The sequence below is a fragment of the Heliangelus exortis genome, chromosome 11 (assembly GCF_036169615.1).
Source record: "Heliangelus exortis chromosome 11, bHelExo1.hap1, whole genome shotgun sequence".
Lineage (NCBI taxonomy): Eukaryota > Metazoa > Chordata > Aves > Apodiformes > Trochilidae > Heliangelus > Heliangelus exortis.
In genome coordinates, this window is record NC_092432.1 from 10239401 (window position 1) to 10261126 (window position 21726).

Genomic DNA, 21726 nt, shown 5'->3' on the forward strand with positions numbered 1-21726 from the left:
TGTGTTGGATACACATCGATCAAAAAAACAGTGGGTGTTTGTATGTTGTACAAGAGATCAAAGGTTGGAGAAATTTCATTCTAATTTGAGGGCAACAAAAGAAGGTTACTGAAGATCAGTATTCATGCTTGTCAGCTATGCAAACCAAGGCAAATGCAAGATTTAGGTACTGCCTGAGAAGCAGCGACACTTCTTTGGTCACTGGAGCTCAAAAGGAAATTACAAGAAGGGCTGGCACCTGCATCTCACTGCACTTTTAAAATGGATCCAGTCACCTCCATGTAAAATAACACAACCTATTTCTTATGCCACATCCACACCATGCAAGAGAGCACAATGCAGAGCCCGTGCCATCGCTGTGAGAAAGCCAGCACATCCAAACTGCCAGCTGAGGCCTGCACAAAGACAGCCCAAGAGTAACTCACAAAGGAACAGTTTGCTTGAGCTTAGTGCTGGGCTGACACAGAATCAGTGCCACAGGTTCAGGACCTGGCGTGCTTACCATGAGGCCACAGACCCGGGCATCACCCTCTTGTGCTGAGCTGCCACAGCCTCAGCCTTTCTGCTCAGAGCTGCAGAAAATAAACCAGTTAAAACATGCAGAAACTGTCCTCGTGTTTTTCACTTATTAAACCACAGAACTGGTGCCAAGTACTCCTGCACTCAGGACTGCACAGATGATATTGCCCCTTCAATGTATGACATTCATGTAGCATTCCAAAGGGGAAGGAACCCAGCACAACCAAATGGATGAACGGAAAAACAAATTGCTTCAAGTTGATTTAAAGAAGATATTTAGTCACACACGGGAAAGAAATAAAGAAAGCAGGTGACCAAAACAGAATGCAGCAATTGGAAAGAGCTGATGTTTGATTAAAAGAGAGATATTTTCTGGGATGAGAAATTTAAAAGCCTTGAGTATTTTGAAAAGTCAAATTATGTATGATTTTTTTTTATTCCCTTCATTGGTGCCAGGCTATCCAGAATCCACTCTAGAAAGGTTTCTGAAACACTTTATCCTAGAACTAAGTCAAAGCCTTCATCCAACTCAGAAAATCTTATTTAGAGTCAAGCTAACATTTTGTGAGCTCATGTCAATGTTGGAAAAGTGCTTCAGCTGAAAACATGAGGTAACAGTTTTGAAAAGGAACCCCTGAGTTTTAGCTTGTTTTTATAATTTTCAATACAAAAAGGCAAATAGGAAACTAAAATCCTTGATAGAAGGAAAAAAAAAAAAAAAAGCAACAAACCCAGAAGGGCTGAATTGCATTTTCTGGCAGAGCCATAATTTTCTTTTCATTTCACAAAGAATGGATGAGTTTCATACTGTACTGGAAGCAAGAGTAGTTTTTTTTACATGGAATTTACACTAGCACAACATACAGCTGGAGAAGATGGTTCCTCAGTCCTGCCCACAGTTCATTATTACAAATGTAACAAAAGTAATTTTATTGCACCAGTGTCCAAATCACACCAATCACCATTCAAAATCTCTGCCAAAATGGCATCCCAGACAGCTCATTCACCTCAAATTCAGGTGTCACACCACACAAGGTAACTGGATGACACTGTTGTGGGCACACATTACTTTTCCAAATCAACATTTTTGTAGGTTTTGTGTAAACTTTGCAGTATCACAGGATTATTGAGATTAGAAAAGACTTCTGAGATCATCAAGTGCAGGCTATGACCTAACACTACCACACTAGCGAGACCATGGCACTAAGTGCCACATCAGCCTTTCCTTAAACACCTCCAGGGATGGTGACTCCACCACTTCCCTGGGCAGTCCATTCCAACACCTGATCAGCCTCTCCGTGAGGAAGTGCTTTCTGATATCCAACCTTAACTTTTCCTCGTGCAGCTTCAGGCCAGGATCTCTTGTCCTGTCACTGGTGGTTCTGGGAGAAGAGCCTGACCCTCTCCTGACTACAACCTCCCTTCAGGTAGTTGTAGGGATAAGGTTTCCTCTGAATCCCCTCCAGCCCCAGCTCCCTTTGCCTCTCTGTACAACTTTTCCCCTAGTCCCTTCCCCACATTTGTTGTGCACATACAAGTCTGAGACACCCTGGTCATTCGTGTTTCTGGGTCATCAGCTGCTCTTGATGTGATAACAGTCCCTCTTTCTTTTTTCTTTTTTCTTTTTCAACTTTATCTTTTTTCTAATTCTGTCCAAAACTTTTAGTGGCTAAAAGACAGGTATTACTTTGCCCCTTTAGTGAATCATTGACAGACATGGTTTAACATTTCGAGATTTTTGGACATAGGTAGGAAGCCAACTAGACAGTGAACTACTACTTTTTATAACAACCATTGGTGTTTTACTTCCACGACTGCCCACATCTTTTTAAGTCATAAGAAAGAAGTGTGCTGCAATAAGGAAATATAAAGCCATATAGAAGCAGAAAAGAGGAGTTATGTGAAATTTGCCTGTCAGAAAGGATATAGATGTCCCAAGAAAAGCCCCAGAAAATAGAGAATTTTAGAAAATAGTATTAAGTTAACCCACAAAATACCTTTTCTGGGGGACCAGATCTGCTTGGAAATTCAAGCCAAATTTGGGAAAGAATTGTGAACATGGACAAAAATTCAAAATAGAAATGTATAGCATATTCAAATATGCTTTGAGCAGAGGGGTTGGACTAGATGATCTCCAGAGAACTTCCAACCACAACTATTCTATGATTCTGTGAAATGTTTTGCTTTGGTATTTTCTAAATGAAATGGTTTGGGTTTGATTTTTTTTTTTCTTTTCCAAAATGAAAGGGGACAAAAATAAACAGCTTATAAAGCAACACCAGGCATTCTGTTTGGGACTGAACAAAAATATTCTGAAAAATTTAAGAATTTTCCTCCCAAGGCCCTCATTTTTCTCCAAAGGAACCTTTGCTTTTAGTTTCATTTGACCTGTTTAGTTTTCATATTTGGGTGGAGAGGTCAGAGGGCAAACCAAAAAACTCTGCTCACCATTCATTTATCTCTGCTCCCGACCCATATTTTCTCATTCACAGGCGAAAACAGCAAAGATGATAAACCTTTTCAGAAGTACCCCTGTTTCTTCAGGACTGAAAGTGCACAGCAGGCATCTCTGCAGCCAACAACAACCACTGACACAAACCTTGTGCATTTCCATGGTGCCCCCAAGACCTCCTCTTTCATCTAAATGCTCCTCCTCTCCAAAGCCACCTTGTCACCATCTCTCTGGGGTTGGGGAAGCAGGTACAATTCATATACATTTCCCAATTAAAAAAAAAAAAAAATCTGTTTTTTTCCTGAGTTTATTTATGCATCCAGTGTGGTTACTGGTGGAAGAGAAACTGTTTGCTTCAAAAGCAAAGAACCATTACACAACTACTAGCATGCCATCAGGATCAAGCTAGTGTTTGCAGGGCTGTATGGGCAAAGCAGAGCACTATCTTCCTATGAACACTAAACCCACTTGCTGTTCATCCTTGTGTTTGGGCAGGCACAGGAGTACATGACACTGGGAGATCACCTACACCACAGACTGACTTGAGTCCATTTTGTGTTGATGACAGCTTTGGCAGACTGCATGTGCACAGCCAGTGCTGCAAAAGGTGCTACAGAGGTTGGTGGGACTGACAGAGGGTTGTAGGGGCATCCCAGGAACATACCTGGGGGACAGGGAAGCAGGGTCTGATCCTCTCCATGCCAGGTGCCCACCTAAGGAAAAGCAAGTGTGTAGAGGGGCAAATGGATCCCAGAGTCACCTTCTGTACTCAAAACAAGCTGTTCCTGGCATTACAACACTTTACTGTGCCACTAGAGAGAAATTGTTCTGCTTTGCATTCTGCAAAAGGTCCTTATTATAGTCTTGTAAGAATTAGCCTGTTCAGCTCTGAGGCTATCATCACAAGTTTCCTTCAGGCCCATCCAGGCTACAAAGAAAACAAAGTGAAGGCCTGGCTGGCTGTATGTTTTGAGAAGAGGTATCTGGAGAACTTCTTTCACCTGACTACGTGGTCAGCTCAAATTCTCTGTCTGCCTAATTTATTTTAAGGAATCAATGGCTTGTCTGTAATCAGTACCTGCTACAAGCTATGGGAGTTGTTTTGCAGCCTGATTCTCAGGAGAGGGCTTGTACGTGCATCGGGGGAAATGTCAAAACCCCATCACACTTAGATACCTGCTGCTGGTAAAATACCACTGCTGTGCATTTGCACAATACCACTGTTTTACCTCTTCTATCAAAAAATCTCAGACCTCCACTGTAAACACAAAGGAGCTTCACCATACCTAGCAGGGAGGTCAGGATTGGTAAAAATAAGGTAGGAGTAAGAAAAATACCAGCTTTAGGTAGGGGAGGCAGTGGAGCTCAGCTCATCATATTGAGACTTGTTTTCTCACACAGCAACACTTCAGTACAAAGGAAACCAAATCTCGATTATAATTTCACATTTTTGGACTAAGCTCCTGTGTATTAATTCCTATTGATTGACACGTGGAACAGCACACTTTGATCATCTTGTTAATCAGGTATTCTTGCAGCAATATGTGACGCAGTTTAAATAAGCCAGGTTAAGTCCTTGTGTACACAAGGAAGCTATTAATAAGAAAAGGCAATGATGAAACTACTTTTTGCAAGAAGTAACCAGAGACTAAGTGCCTCATATGCTTTGGAAAAATACACGTCATTTACACCATTTTCCATGACTTTCTGCTTTGCATGACACGGTGGTGTCCCCGAAGCCATGACCGGTTTGGCTCGAAAATCAGGATTTTGCAAACCGGACACGTGAGGCTCAAAGTTTGCAGGGAACATGGTACCTCAGTTTCAAAGGGGCATCTGCTTTATATAGTGTGTCCTTTGGTCATTCAAAATACTGACCATTCTTGACAGTATTGCTTAGATGCACATCAGTTCTTGGCAGACAGGACTGCTGAGTTAGTGTGGCCTTGTAGCAGGCTTCAGAGAAAAAGGTCCTTCCTCTCCTGGGCACCAAAGGAGAAGACCCCAGCACTGCCATGGGGAAGAAGCACTGGTACCAAACAGGCTGCCCAGCCCCAGACGGGCACCTCACTGCATGGCTGACCCTGTGGCTTCAACCTCCCAACAGAAATGCATTTGCAAAAGCATCTGATTTGCAGAAATACTGATCATTTCCAGCTCCTACTGGTATCAGCAGGGACTACAAGCACTGGGATTCTGAAAAATCAGAGCAGTATCACCAGCCCATGCCTCTCCCTTCCCCATTTACAAGCGTGGCTCAGCCTCCTAGGGACCATAAGAGAGTCTTTATGAAGCCCTTGGATGGGTTTTACTGCAAAACAAAGCTAAGAATGAACATGCACAATTACACCAGGACAATAGCCTAAACTTAACAATCACTTCCTGTAATTGTCTGAGGCAGTCAGTAGAACCAGGAATTATCTCGTGATAAATTTTTGTTGGTCATTTACCATCATTAATCTATACTGTCAGAATGAATTAGGTGCAGGGGAGCATGTTAATTACAATGCAGATGACACTCTAGCTTTAATTATCATGACATCAAAGTAAACAGTGTCAGTTAATTGACCTCAATCATCATAAATGTTGGTTGGAGGAAAGCACTGTTCAGCTGACAGCAGTAACATCCAGCTAGCAGGGTCTGCAGTTACAAGGCTGGCATTATATCATTACTTTTCCAAATTGTTCTCTATTTCTGTCCACATTAGTCCCGTCTATGGGACACTTTTTCCACTGCCTGTGACATGCCTTAAATTAGGGGTGACCAATCTTGTGAATATGCAGCAACCTAGCTTTATTTATAGAACACTTCAGATTAAACAGCAAAAGCTCCCACTGTCCTTTTATGCCTTTTCATTTTGCATTTAACAGCTACTTATTCATTTTACTTACCAACTAGGACTATGTTTTTATGGTTTGTGGTTCCCATTTCAATATTATTTTATGCCATTTTCTGGAGGGCTAGGATTATGGAATAAACCTAAATACCTGGTCAGTTTGTAAGGCACTGGGAGAGCAGCTAGCAATGTCAGAAAGGCCCCCAGATCCCATCTGACAACTGTAGCAGTTTTGTTACTGTAGGACCTAAGATAAAAAACTCTCAAACCCCAGCAGATGGCTCTGAAATTCTCCATGTGAATCCCAGCAGGCAGGCTGACTGCTTGCTCTGGCCGGTACCAGCATTAGACTCTTGCAGAGAAGAACAGATAAAGCTGTCCTCTGTATCTCCTGCAGACAGGACAGGAGTAGATGGGCTCACACAGCATAGTGGGAAAAAACACTTGAATACTAAAGCTATCAAAGCTTTGGAGCAGGCTGTCCAGTGAGGATGCAGATTCTGCAGCAGCAGCAGGGACTTTATGAATGCAGGGTATCCACTGCAAACCCCAGGGGGGCTCACAGAGCCTCTGCAGTGCCAGGCATCACACTCCAGTGTGTTTTCTGCTACTTGATACACCTTCAACTTTCCCCAAAACTGGTGTGCAAAATGCAAAATCTCAAGGAGATACAAGTAGCCTATGGAATGTCCTGCTTTGCTTTCTCATGACAAGCAAACCAAGGCAATAAGGAGTTACAGAAATAAACCAATAAAGTTAAATTAAGGTGGGAAATTTAATCACTCAGGAGACGGGAAATTCAAGGCTATGGTACCCATGGCAACTACTATTTGTCCACAGTGTATGGAACATTAACCCCAACTCCCCACGTGGAAACAGAAAAAAATTATGGGACGTATCACACATGAATGCTTATTTCATGCAGCGGGTACTCTGTGAGGGCTACTGTGGAGGCAATAATTAAATTTCCTGACTGCAAAGCAGGTAGGTTCATGCACAAGCAGCTCTTCTGAGACACGAGCTAGCATCAGCAGACAGAGCTCCCAGCTCTCCCCTGCAGTTTAAGCAAGGAAGATTCAAGGTCTTGGTTTGGCCATAGTATCACGTCCTGCCTTATAAGCTTCTGGCTGCTGTTCAGATTTTGTTTTGAAAATTGCCATCTGTTGATTTAGGGACTGTTGTGATGTTTCCTTCAGTTGTTTGGGTCAACAAGATTTCTGCATGTCTTGTATGTTTTCCTTTTAAGCAATTGAAACAACATTCATTGTTCAACAAGGCAAAAATCTAGTTCCTGCTGGGTGATCAGTTTGTTTGAATGTGAGAACCACGTTATTGCTGAGTTAGACAGCAAAAAAGTTACCAAAACCTGAGAGAGTTTTGCGCTTGTCTTGAGCTGAATTTTAACCGAGATCTGGGTGCTGAGGAGTCAGATTACTTATAGAAAGAGCCAAAACCAAAGCCAGCCACATAGAGGGTAAGCCTGTGGATGGAACTGATGTTCATAAAGTTTCAATTTTTACATGATTTTGGACAATTGCTGACTGGCATATCTATTTTTGCTGAAATTCATACAAGAATTTATTAATAGAGACACCACCCACAAGAAATTTAGCACCTGAGAAGGCTAATCACAATTTAAAGAACTGGTTTAATAAAAATTGAATCTATCTTTTGTCACCACCAGGGGACATGAAAAGCAGGCAGTCTGTTTGGTTAGGAATTCCTCCCTCAGACTGACTGTGGAGGGGTCAAATGCTATCTCTTCCCACAGTCAGAGGCAGAGACCCCTCATGCCCATAGGGAAAAGAGGTTTCTCTTTGCTGGTGCTTCTCTGCTTCCCAGCACAGCCTTACTACACACCTTCCCTGGGTGAAAAAACTTGCTTTGAGGCAGATATGGGCAGATATGAGCAGGGATGTCAGGCCCTGGTGCCTTTGGAAAAACCCATGTGAGAGGCAGTATCCTGAGTACCAGTTCTTGCAGGCAACCAGTGCACAGCATCCCTCGCATGGAATTTTTCAGCAGGAGCAGGGCCAGATTCTAACCCAGCCCATCACTCTTAATAAAGAGATTTAACACATCCACCACACCAACCAGTGTAGCTCAGGCCCGACCTCTGTCATCACTTCATAGGCTGACAGGGTGAGGCCAAAATCCAGCCATGCTCAGGGAAGGGCTGATGGACTCCACAGAGCAGCAGCAGCAGGCTGCTGAGCAGGCTCAGACACTGGGTGCCATGGGGTGGTGGGTGCCTTCACAGGTCCCCCCATCCCTGCTCAGTGCCTCACTGCATGGTAGGTTTGGGCAGCTCTGCAACTACAGCTGGGGGGATGTTTGCTCAGATGGAGCTCCCTGCAGATGCAAGGAGGGGAGCAATATGAAACACAATAGAACACTCTCCCTGAGCAGCAGCATCCTCATGCAGTACGTGCCAGAGGGCTTCCATCCAGTAGTTTTGGACATATTTTAGCAAGTCAAGGCCACATTTATCTAGCAATGATTCAAAGTGAGGAGATCTCCCACTGCAGAGAAGGTTGGTGTTTCTTTCTCCTGCACTTCAAAATAAGAGTGCTCACATCAACTCCCTCTGCCAGAAAACCATCTCACAGCTGTCCCAGACCACAGCCAATGAGCAAAGGCAAACTGAATTCATGGCTGAGAGGCAGCCCAAGGACACACCATGCAGCCTGGTTCACATCTGCAACCTGGAGATGCAGTGAGCAAAAAGCAGTGCTGCCTCTCCAAGGCTGAATTTAGAGGTCAGTCTTGCCCACTGGGCTTGCACTGTGCTCTGTGGACCACCTAACATTCAGACATGCACTAGTTCAGATTCTGCCCACCCTGCTTCTCCTTAGTGAAGTCTCTGAAAAATCTCAAAGTCAGCTCTAAAACAGTGGCAGTCACCAGCAAGAGTGCTTGAAACACCCACCACAGGAGCAGAAAAGCCAGAAAGAAATACTTCTACATGAAAGAAAAAAGTTTAAGGAAGGCTCCTTCCAAATATTCCTTGAGGACAGCACAAGAGGGGTGCCAGGGTCAGATCAGCTGATTAAGAGCCATGTCATAATGCCAGCATCCTTCACATGACATCCTTCTCCAGGGAAGGGGAGGGCTCCAAACAGCAGTGTTGCCCTTTGCTCCTAGAGACACAAGCACTCTCCTCCAGCCCAGTTTGCCATCACTACTGCAAACCCCAGACAAGGCTCACAAAGGCTGGGCTGAAATTACCAACCAGATTTCCAGAGCGCTTTTAGTAACCTTGGATTCTTCTCACTGTAAGAGTCTTTAAGTATGGGCTAGTTCTTACGAGGGACAAATAAGGATTTGCTACTGCACAGCAATGAAGAGCTGAACAAGCCAAATCTTGAAAAATTGCTTTTTCATATGTTTTCACGTAAGTCATGGCAGGTTCAGGAATGAATGTGGCCAGATAGCACCTCAATATCTATATATTAACCTGAGTTAGGGTACTTTTGAACGCTGCTGAAAAATTCCACCCTTCAAGTGATTTCCATTTCTGAATCTCTGAGCTGCTGTTTATGGAAAGAAGCACAGTGATGAGGTAAATGTGTTTACAAGTGCTGTTACCGTTCTACTCTAACAGCTTACAGTGATGACTTTACCACCCATATTTATTGCTAATCAAGATCAGCTCTGGGGGAGGAGGGGGAATTATTTCTTCCACAGTTTGTGCTAAGTCAAGACATTGGGTTTTTTCTCGTCACGTGACAGACATAACCCACGCAGACTTGCTTGCAGCCTATTTGAGGCTGGAAGTATCCCTTTTTCTAGGAGTTTGATCTTATTTCTTACAAGTGGTCAGATTTTACATCTTCTGTAGAGCAGCAACAGCAGCCTGAGGTGAAACAAAGCAGCAAAGTCAAAGCATTCAGACAAGCTCTGCTGAACTCATGTTTGAAGACTTTCCTCAAAAGCAGCACAAACTACTTTGCCAGCTAAGCCTTCCAGCCTGAAGCTACAGAGCAAAGGAGAGCTGTGGACCTATGTCAAAGGTACTTTGTTAACACATTTCCCCCGGAGTGCTAATTAACATTTACATCAAGTACTATGAGAGTGAAAAATCTTCAACACAAACACACTGCAGGGAAATAAAAGGAGCAAATTCTTTCTCGCCCCAGATGCAATGCACTGTTTGCCCTTCAGGAGCTGGTGAAAATCCAGTTTGTTTTGTAATCTGTTCTCTAAAATCAGATATTTCTGCAAGTTAATAGCTAACCAGCTTAGTTTCACTTAAAAACCTACAAAGTGCATTTAAAATCCCTGCTGACACTGGTGTGAGCCAGCCCACGTCCGCATCTCCACGCTGAGTCCCAGGACAGGCACTCCTCAGCCTCATTTCAGAAAATGGCAATATTTTATGATTTTATAAAAAAACATAGATAAAAGAACATCAGCACACTTTCCCTTGCATTTTGAAACAAGATTGCACCCTCTTAAATTAAACACTCAGAGGGGGAAGACAAACACAAATATTTGCAGCTGGGTCTTAAATTGATACATTGGGGATGCTAAAAAGAGTAACATTTGTACCCACCAGAAGTTGCCCAAAGTTATTTGCAAACACAAAGCTGCACTTGAAAAAATGTGAAGGCAGTCACTGAACAGCTGGTTAATGAACTATTCTCAATGTTATTTCTCAATACTCAGTGACAAAAATGTGCTATCACAATGAAGTAAATTTTTTCAAGATTGAAATAAATATAACTAAAGTATGGTAGAAAACATCCTCTAGGTTTTTCCTGGGGAGGGAATTCTCTTTTTTTCTGTTTTTAAAAGGAAAAACTGGAAAATTCCAGGTTTGCAGAAGGACAATAATGTTCTCTGAGACATGAAACAGTAGTATGGGAAACTTCACCTATTTGTTGAACTTTCAGGCCATGAGAGAGTACATATTATTCAATATAAACTCTCCTTCCACAACCATACATACAAGAACTCACAACTCAGTGTCCACAAAAGTTGCAAGACTCTTGAAACAAGGCACACTTGCAGACATAGAAAAATTTGATAAGCAAGGGGTACAGCTGCATGATGCTTCCAGAAATCAGTTTCTAACTCTCCTCCTCCACAGAAATCAGGATCTGAGATGAACGATATATGCTATGAAAACAGAGACATTTTAATTGCAAACTGGTCTAGAATTCTGTGAACATATTTTGTTATTGTTGCCCACTTGCCAAATACTTGAGGTGAATAAATTTCAGCCTCAATGTTTATAAACTGCTTCCATTGTTCTGACCCTGACCCTCACATCGTGTCCCCCCCACCTTTTTTTTGAGGGGGGGGGGAGCAGGGGGAGGCAGTGGGTTTGATTCTGTCTTTTAACTGGATATCCAACTTTGTCAACAAGAAAATGAAAATAGCAAACAGCAAATGAAAGAGTGGTGTATATTTTTGTTGGAGACACTCAAGTGAAGGACTCTATGCACTAACAAGAACAATTGTCTGGGCAGTACCACAGGAGATGCTCCAAGCAATCAATGCTGAGCAGCTGTTCCAACAGGACAAGGTGATTGTTTTTCTTTCGCTTGACCAGCTCTTGAAACCAAATACATTTTCATTATATACACATATTTCTGTATTCACTAAGAATACTTTTTAATAAGTATCAGACACTCAGATAGTTTGTAGATGGCCATTTTCCTATTACTGTCCTCATTTTCAGTATCTCCTATCAAAAAACAGCAATTTGGAGCTAAAGTCTAAATTGGCACATTACTGTCATGATCTCCCAGACAGTCTTTCTCCAAAGCACGGATGTCTGGACTGAAATCCTGACCTCAACACAGACAAAAGCAAAACTTCCCCCAGTCCCCTCCAAAACTGTAAAGACAAAAAACTCCCAGTATTTTGGGGAAAAGCAAAATGGAGCCCAGCTCTCAAAATACATGAGTTTGATCTCATGTAGCAGGATGAGATTAATATAAACATTCTAACCTGTCCAAATTGGAAATCTTTCAAATTTCAAGCACAGGAAACAACAATGTTGGGGGTTTTTTTTCAGACAGGATGTCAGAGTTACCCCTGTGGTTATACGTGAGCTGAGGACAATGTTGTTACATGAGATCAAATTACAAACACAAGCAAACAGAAAACAATCTCCTAATGTCACTGTTCAAGATTTGACAAGAAGCACAGCTGACCCATCAGGAAGGTTAAATGCTCTCAAGTGAGCTGGGGGAGAATATGAAGAGTTTGCTGCTGGACATCGAGTTCCGCACAGTTAAACTGTCAATTTGTTTGCCCAAGTTAATGCTTATCTTACCCCATGACTGCTGCAGTTTTACTAAACACATCTGACCTGCAAATCTTAAAGCAGTGGCTTTGCTAAAATTGTAAGAAGCTTCTGGATTTTCCAAGCACCTAAGAGAACTATTTTGGTAGTTTCCACAGCACAGAGACCTGTAGTTACTTGGATATTTGAAACTTCCAGTGAGGTGGATGACAGTCACTTAACCACACACATTACCATTTCATTTCTATTTCAAATGTTTAGCACAACCTTCCTCTAAGGAATTTCTGAAGTTGTTTACAAAGGCTGATGCAGAGGCTGTGTGCAGTCTGGCCCAAGGGCAATGGTTTACTGAAGTCACTTGTAAACAGCAGAAAGTGATGTTTTCTGTAACTGGGGGAAAAAAACAAAACAAAACAAAAACACACACACTCACAAAAAAAAAAACCAGAAACAAAAACAAAACCCACAACAAAAAACCCCCACCAAAATAAAAATACACCACAAAAAACCCCAAAACCAAAACAACCCCCCCACACACAAAACAAAAATAAACAAAAAACCAACACAAACAAAAAACCAAAAAGTCCTCACCTTGCACCAAGGACCATTAGAGACAGAGCTCATTTCCAAAGTATCTGCTCCTTCATTTTCTTCCATGTCTGATTCGTTGAAAAACTTTGTTTTCCAATGAAAAACATTAAATCACCCTCTGGGCAAAACCAAACCAAACCATGCAGGCTCTAATATGCCAGTCTGAAAAATCCCTGTAGTAACCCACACACCAGTTTTATGGCTACTGGTCTAATCCGAGGTTGCAGATCCTAGCTCCACACTGGATTTTCACAGAACTTGGCTTTTCTTTTAAACCTTGATAGCTCCTCTTGTCAGGAAGTTACCTCACTCAGACCCTCCTTGTGGAACCAGGTTTTCACATAACAAATAATAAAGGTTTTCAGCTTCCCAGGCACTACAGAAGAACTGACACTGAACCTCTGATCATCTCAGGAGAAGCCCGACAATGGAGTGCAATACCTGGCCACACCTCTCTGCTGCCAGAGCTGGCCTAGACCATAAAATTCAGAAGCAAGGTCACCCAGCAACCAATCATTCCACGTCACTATAGCAATAAAGCCAACTTACATTCAACTTATTGCTTGGGTAGATAAATATTTTTATTAAATGAAAGAAATCCAGAGAAGATGGTGGGGAGCTGATGGTTCTGAGACAAGATACAGTCATTTTGATCAATGCAAAACTCTCAGCATATGTTTGTGGGCAGCAAACAACCACAAAGCTGATTGAACCCCTGTCAAACCCCTAAGCACATCTCTCTAAGGATAAGCAGACCAGGGAGCCCCAGCAGGCTGTGTGGATAACACCAGCAGAGTCCCCTGCACCAGACACCATGAGCTCCCACCCAGGTGCCAGCAAGACTTCCATCTGCAACATGCTCACCTTTAAAAAGTCTCATTCTTGAAAGTCTACATTAAACAGGGACAAATTTACAAAACAGCCCTCAGTTCCCTGCCAGAGCCTGTAAAAATCAGGCTCTCAGGAAAGGTATCTCTAAGAATCCCCAGACAGAAGACTCCAGGGCCACTGGCTGCATTGGAAAAGTACAGCCACTTTTTCTTCTCTTCTAACATGGGACACCTTTCTTGCTAAAAAATTCTTCATAAATATCTATGTGTTAGGAGACAACTTTTTTTGTGTGTGTGTGGCAACTGTGTGGTGAATTCTGGCAAAATACAAAATAATCAGAGATTTATACTGGCAGCATCATTAAAAGTTAGTGGTAAAGGGATCTGATTTTCAGACCTCTTTCTACCACTGAAGCATGAAATGCATAAGTGATTTGATCAAGATCACATGCTTGATTATATATTCATCTTTTCATTAATCAAATTGGGCTTCACAAGGTAGTTCTCAGCAGTTTAATTAAAATTGGTCTTTAAGGAGATGGAGATTACATTTTACAAAATTCCCAGTAACTAGAAGTATCTATCTAAGCTATGACATGCATAGTTACAGGTCCTCAAACACTGTGAGTAACTTATATCTAACTGTGAGTCAGGTGTACACACTGTTGATTACATATTTATTTCAAAGGGAAATTAAATGTGACAAACAAAATAGGCAAGTATTAGGGCACAGGTGTTTCTTTAGGGAGAGACAGCAAAGCAAAGGATAAGAGTATGGATTTGGAAACCAGCAACCTAGTATGTCTTTGCCACCAGTTCTGTGATTTTTAGAGACAAATCAAAAGCTCTGTGCCTCAGTTTCCCCACCTGTGCTGCAAGAGTAACAATACTCAGTGCTGCTGTCTCACAAGAGCAGCTGGCTGTGCACTGAAGATGCTCAATGTTTTTATCAAATTGGCATCTCTGCCTACTGACATGCAGACTCTTTCTCCTATCATTTGCCCACACAAGGCCAAGGAAAAGCAAAGCCAACTTGTCCACACAGGGTGTTCACAGAAGTGTAGCACCATCCCAGCCTTCTCCCAGCATCCAACACAAACCTAAAGTCCTTGAGTTCCCAAGCACATGCTCATGCCACTGCCACAGTGTAGTTGAGCATGTTTTGCCAGGATTGAAATAAATGAAGGCTCACATGAAGTCACTATCCAAACCATACCTCCCATCCCTGCTGGAGGATCCTACTGCACACAGGCTGCTGCTACAAATATTCACCAGGTTTAAATCTCATTTTCCGTGATTTCATACGCTGTGGCTTATTTTCTGGGAGCCAAAGAGCTTTCATAGCACAGAACTCAACAGTCTCTCATGAGATGACCCTGGCTCACTGTTGCAGTGGTGAGGCTGCATGGGGCACCTTTAGCCAACCCTCGCCCAGCAGGGAGACAGCTCAGCCTCAAGCAGGATATAGAACAGGGAAGGGAGTGGGAAGGAACTGTATCAATCTTTGCCCAATTATTCACAAAGGCTTTTTAATACAGCAACTTCAAGGACTCTGTTTCCCTCCATTCCTTTTATTCTCTTGGGCAAAAAAATGGATGGTAAATTTTAGGAGAGCAGGCAAGGGGCCTGCCTGAAATATCAAATTGCTTTGCAATTTGGTGGGTTTTTTTCTGGTTTCTCTTTACAGGTAACCCATTTAGTCACACATTAGCTATGTTCTAGAGTAGGCGAAACTAACTTTCTGAAGTTGGCTTGAATTAAATAGCAAGCAAAATGCTGTATCTCATTATCCACGTAGGTGTCCTGTTACATCTTCTGCTTTGATCACATTGTGTGGTAGTAATTTTCACAGTTTTTCTGGTTTTGAATTGGCCATTTCCTAATTTAAAACAGAGCAATCAAAGGAAACACTTTCCCTGCACACAGCATAACGTAAGATAAACTTTCTTATGGTTGCTGTGGAGAAGCAAAGTCACAAGGTTTTCAGCTTCAACTTTTAGTGTAAACCAGACATCTGTTCTGAGTTGTGTCTGATCACAGGAAGGATAGCCCACAGCTTGGTTTACTCGAGACTAATTTAGGAAATCAGGACTCTCCCCATGGATTAGTCACTCACTTCTTGGGCAATGACCGGCCAGACACATTTGTCTCTGCAGCCCAGTGGTTTTCCCCTGTAAAACAAGGGCAACACCTCTTCCCCACGTCAGGAGGTGACTTGTGGCTGGAGGATCCAGCCCCAACACCAAACCAGAAACAAAATTTTTCAGTCAATTTCTGCATCTGCAGTCCTGATATCAAAGTCCACCAGGAACGGAAAGAAGAAGGAAAAGGGAAAGTGTGGATGGGTCTAAAGATGGCCTTGAAGTACAGCCCAGGAGTGGAGATCAGGAAGTGAGAGCTGTAATTGCAGCTGGGTATCAGTTTCCCTTTTTATTTCAGGAGAGCCCACAGCCACGGTGCAGTTTTTCTGTCTCCTTCAGAAAACAGTCAGGAGCAACACTTACCTCTGCAGGAGGACAGAGGGAGCTGTTAAATGGAAAGGGCCACAGAGACACAACTAGTTTCTCATGCAGAGACAAGTAGAAAGCATCATGAACATGTCTGAAATTATTGTAATGTCTTCTAGACCAGCTGGGAAAGCTAAAAACTATTTCTCTCTTTGTTTCCTAAGGAAGTTACACTGTATTACTTGTGGGCTTGCAATAGGGTCAGCTTCAAACAAACCCTATTGAGAGGCAACGTCAGGGTTCACAAAAATTGGTGGTCCAGCAGACTGGTGCCACGGTGAGCAAAAGGCTCCTGGATGAGTCCACACCATCAAAATGACCCACACAAGAAGGTACACCAGAGGGAAGATGACAGTGCTGTTTAGATGGTACATTTGATTTCAGGCCAGGGGCAGGTTTATACCAAGCTGCCCCAAACCTGGCAATGCTGGGCTGTTTTAACACTGACACTGTTCATACCTCACCCAGCTGGATGTTCAACCAGATATAAGGTGGGTGCATGCATAAAACTCAGATCTCAGGTCTTCCAGGCCTTTGTTTTAAAAGGCTGCCTGTGACAGTCTGCCCTGGCCTGCCTAACAAGCTGCTGCCACGTGCAAATGTGTCAGAACAGGTTAATTGACATCCTGCTGTAACTTTAATGACTTTATTCAACACTAAACAAAGGTTTGCATTTTTTGCCTTCTTGAGACGTGATGCAAGGCAGGGATTGGGGCTGCTGTGAGAAAACACAGACTCCCAGAATAGTGAAACAAACCTGTTTGCTCCAGTTAGAAAAGGCTGAGGAGCTGAACTCAGGGGCCAAATTATCACAGAAATGACTGCATCTTGAAGACCACTGCGAAAGGTTCAGGTCCTTGTATCTGCTAGGCATACCTTGAGTGTTTGGCCATTAGAAAACTCTTCTTGTTCAGGGAAGAAATCTCTTTTTGCATCATACTGTGCTTATCTTTTAGCAAAAATGAGGGCAGTATCTGAATATGCTGGTTTGCAGACACCAGTAGTGAAGTAGAGTCTGTCTCTTAGCTTCATAATGAAGAAAATGGGCTACAATTGTGAAATCATTGCCTAACAATTGATAAGGACAACCATTGCAATACTATTCCCTGCCTCTTCTTGGTCAGTGTCCCACTTACCACACATTACAGGATATGTAGAAAAGAGAATGACAATGTGGTTAAAGTACAAGCCACACATGAGGGAGATTCTATATCTCCACATCTTGTCTGATTCCTCTTTCGCCATGGCAAAGTATGTCAGTCTTTGCAATTCATTTGTTTCTCCTTTTTGTGAGCATATTTACCATCCTTCTGACAGCACTTGAGCTCTCCTAAGGAACAGGGTTTTGCAAGTAGAGTTGGGGGGGGAGAAGCTGGACTTATCCCTTCAAAAACCGAAATCATGGCAGGTACATTAAACAAGGTGTTGCATGGGAGTCTTTTAACAATCTTTTGCTTTGCTGAAGTAGGAGGTTTCTCCTTGCCTTGTTTCAAATCAAGGCAGCCACTCCATTTCACCCTTCTTCTCAGGGACAGCTTATGGCACCATAAAGATCTTGCAATGTGAGATGTCAGCTTCTAGTGTCCGACACCCCAAGAAAAGTCCAGCCAACCACAGGCCCAAATAAATTTGTTTCAGACTATCTTGTTAAGAAAGGAAGGGCAAATCTATACAACTCTTCAGGCTTCAAAATTCATGACTCTTGAGAACAAGCCCACGCAGCCACAAGTCACTATTGCCACTACCATAACAAAGGGCACAATGACCATTTTTTACATATGAGATGAAAAGCCTGTGGTAAACCAAATACCTTCATATTTTAAGTATTTATCTAAAATACTGACATCATAATATCTTAAGTAATGGTACTTCTATAAATATTTTTTTAAGTGTTATTACTTCCTATTCTACATGGCTGTCATGCATTCAGTGGCACTCATACTGCTCCCCAGTCAGCTGCAGAAACAACTTATAGTTCAGGTATGATTTTTTTCATGAGCTGTGTAATAGAGCCCAGTTACTGTACTGTAGCTCCCTTGAACACAGTTCAGTATTACAGGTAGCTAGGGCCAAACTCTACACAACTTCCCTACAAACATCAAGCAAGGAATAACCTAACAGTTATTTCAGTGCCTTGCTGACTCAGAATTAATACAGAGAAAATAGTAAAGAGGATGGATTGTGCTTGAATTTGAATTTGCTGTTCAAAATTGCATCATTGGTATTACAAGGGGATATTTCAATTTGCAGAAGAAATACTGTGCAATTCACAAGCAATTGCTGCTTCTGGAGAAAATTAAATTGTATCTTGTCCTAATGACTTGTAATATCTTATGGCTAATGTGAACAGCTTCCAGTTCCTCTTAACTCCTGGTTCTTCCAAATGCATTTTATATTTCTAAGACCAAGCAATGCATTTTCATTAACAGAAAGAAATATTCTGAACACTAATCTGGGGGAACAGGAGCTGCAGAGAAATCCATCCACCTCATCACCCACAGAAATCTCACCTGTGTGATAGCTCAATAAAATACCAACATTTGGTATTAATTTCCTGTAGAGATGGAGGCATAACTGAATCTCAACAAGAATGGACAATGACCCTACAGATGTTTAGGTTTTGGGACATAGTTTTAAAATTAATGGCTATTTCAGTATCTCTTTTGTGGTGCTCAACCCACATGAGGGAGGTTTCAAAAGGCAGAGATCCATCCTCATTTAATCCTAATGTAATTTCTGACATTCTGTGCAAGCCTAAACAATACAGCTGCCCTTAAGGAAACATCTGATTTTGTCCTTGAACTCCACAGCAATTGCTTTTACATACATAGATATGTACTTTTTGATGTTGAAAAGTAGTACTTTATGTATGATCCAACAAATGATACCTCCAGGTGAAAAACATTCTGAGGTGTTTTCACTTTCATCAAAACATCAACAGGAACAAAAATGAATAAACAAAAATTGTTCTAAAACATCCTTTAGGATAGACTGTAGGAAAGCTACTAGCACCACAGCAGCACCCTCTAGCGCTCTGGTCGTTCTTTATTTGGTGTCAGGATGCAGCTTCATTTGTCCTAGAGTGCATTGTCCCCTGAGGTCTTCATGCTGGCCAAAATATAGCATGCAGGGCTCTGTCTGTGATGACCATCACATCCCATCTGATGAAGGGTGCCAGACCCTGGCACGGGTGGAAGTCACCATGGACCCATGAGTGGGCATTAGTCCCCATTAGTCAGTTCAAACCACAAAACAGGCATTAAAGCTCATTGCAGGACTATGGCTTTGGGAAAGGGTTTCCACAAGGTTTTCCTTTCCTACACCTCTGTTACTTCATGGGGATAAGGTTTATTCAGTAAATTCTTGATGGGTCTTTGAGGGTCTCACACAGGGGGTGCTCAAGGTTATCTAATGGTGAGCTCTTTTTTAGGTGCATCCCTCGATGCAAGTTTCATTGACACAAAGCTCACAGTAAGGGTAGAATATCAACACCATCTTGTGGACAAAATGAGGCATAGATGACGAAGGAAATGGGTGTCCATACTAACAAAAGTGTGAACACAGAGCTGCGATTATTTGTTCTTTCACTGTTTAACAGCAAGTACAGCACAGTATCTCCCAAATGATGGGGATAAATAGCAGTGCATTGTTCAGTTCAGCAATAGCACTGATTGTTCAGAAAAGAAACTGAGCTACTCCCACAGGTTTCAAATAATGTGGGGATGCAACCTCAAAAGTAACTACTGTCAGTAACAATAGGTTGCCCAGGTTCATAAATTCACACTCAGTCACACTGAGTTTCTCTCTTTAGTATCTGACACCCCAAACACTTAAGGCAAAGATCAAAAATTTCACAAAATCAAGCACTGGAACTTAAACAAACAAGCAAATAAATAAATCTTACTTCACTTAGCTCTGCCCTAAGGCAATAGGACAATGATATTACACATCAGGCAACCACACCAATGGAGATGCCAACACAGAAACATAAAATAGTATTTCTACACCTTCTTCTGCATGGGAACCCACAGAAGCACAGTCTATCATGTCCCTAAACTATAATCCACATAGATAGCAAATAGCTCACCATACCTGAAGGAGTAACCTTAGTGTCTGCCAGTTTCTCCTCCTGAATATCCCTGCCAGCTGGAATCACATTCATGTTATGCTGCCTGGGTCTCAGCCAAATAGCTTCCTCCTCATTCTTGTCCTACAAGACACAGAGGGAGAGCATGGAGATGGTGCAGACTGTTACAGAGCAAGCATTAGATTTGCTGGTCTATTTTTTATGGGGCTTCCCAATTCATCATAGTACCAAGTTTATGAAAATAACATAGCAGTAAGAACCTGTTTGGAAGGGTCTGTTTCTCATTCACAAAGCTGACTTCATTAACTCAAAACTCATGACAGTTTGCCATCAATTAATGAAGGAACCACGAACTTAGGACATCATTCTTTATCATAAAGCTATTTCCTGCCTGCTTAATTAAACTCTGAGAATGCCCTAGCAGAAGAAAAGCAGAAGCAGACCCTCTTGGGAAAAAAAATGCCAGAGGCTGAGGGGCACCCTGATAGTTTCAACATAGCTAAATACACAGGGTTCTCTCCCTCGCAGGAAAAAAGAGCCTCAGCCTGTCTGGGAGGCTGGAACCGGGAATTCAGCTCTAGCAACATCTTTGATTTGTAGAAGTGTTTGTAGAAGTTAATTTCCACAAGCACTGTCTAAAATCAGAGAAAAAAATGTATTTCCCAGCAGGCCTAATTTTATATAAGGCCATATAGACATCAGTGTACCCTTCTTAAGCACTTAACATAGTAGTTGCAGAACTGTCTGCTTTGCTTTGCAGTTTGTGTTGTTATTTATTATATTTGCCATCATTTGGCATGTGGATGGCAAAAAAGAAAATAGAGCCAAAAGAGAGTATTTTAAGCTAGACAACTGAAACATGCAGGAGATACCAAAACAAGAAACAACCATTTTCTGCTAGCACAGGCACAGCCCAAAGCAACCTACTGGAGAAAACCATTCTTTCCCTTCTGCCCACTAAGTAGGGCCAAAAACCCACACCTTTCCCAGTTTTGTGTCATATCAGCACTTAATGTTCCCGACTACAAACTACAGATACACAGCAGGAGGCTAACTCTGCTCTGTTACTTTACCTTCTTTCCACATCTTCTTTGGTTTGGTTCTTGTACTTTAAGAACTGTATCTTATCTGAAAAAAAAACAGACATGAAGAATCTGTATTACAGGCATCTATGCAAATACACATGGATTCTCATAGCCACTGAGGTTCCTGCAGCCCAGACTCAGCAGCAAAATGGAAGGAAAATCCTAGATGCCAAAGGCCCCAGCCCAGGGAGTGCTTAGCTAATTCCCTGCAGCTGAGTTGAGCCCACCCTGAACAACACTCCATAGATTAGGCAACTGGTTCATCTTGAGGCTCTAACTGATTCAGTGTTTTAGGCCTTCCCGTCAGGTTTGTTTCTGCTGCTTCTTTTGATGGTGCTGTACATTTTGAAAACCGAAGGTGACCTGCCAAGCAACAACAAGTATTTAAGGTTCTTCTCAGCCAGTGAAAAACAAATTAGGGAGAATCGAAGTTCAGCCCATGTTTAATTTGTTTTGACCAAATCTGGAACAGAGATGGCCAAACACCATCAAGTCTGCATCCTCCAGCCAGTAATATTCTGTTGCCCACATGTGATTTGGCCTCCAGATACTGCCTGGAACT

The 21726-nt window shown here is 42.3% G+C and overlaps 1 protein-coding gene across 5 annotated transcripts in view; it reads right to left on the reverse strand.

The window, feature by feature from the left end:
* The window catches only part of PDE8A (phosphodiesterase 8A), a 153085-nt gene extending 136084 nt beyond the window's left edge, over positions 1–17001 (reverse strand). Inside the window, exons 1-2 of one of the 5 annotated variants that reach the window (XM_071754429.1) lie at positions 12656–13089; positions 12299–12454 (exon numbers count right to left, since the gene is read on the reverse strand). In XM_071754429.1, coding sequence (XP_071610530.1) covers positions 12299–12301 — 3 coding nt within the window. In that variant the 5' untranslated portion in view covers positions 12302–12454; positions 12656–13089. Of the gene's footprint in view, positions 1–12298; positions 12455–12655; positions 13105–16868 lie in introns of those variants that run through there. The other 4 variants (XM_071754434.1, XM_071754432.1, XM_071754425.1 and 1 more) reach the window with 4 other exon arrangements.
* Positions 17002–21726: the final 4725 nt, after the last annotated feature.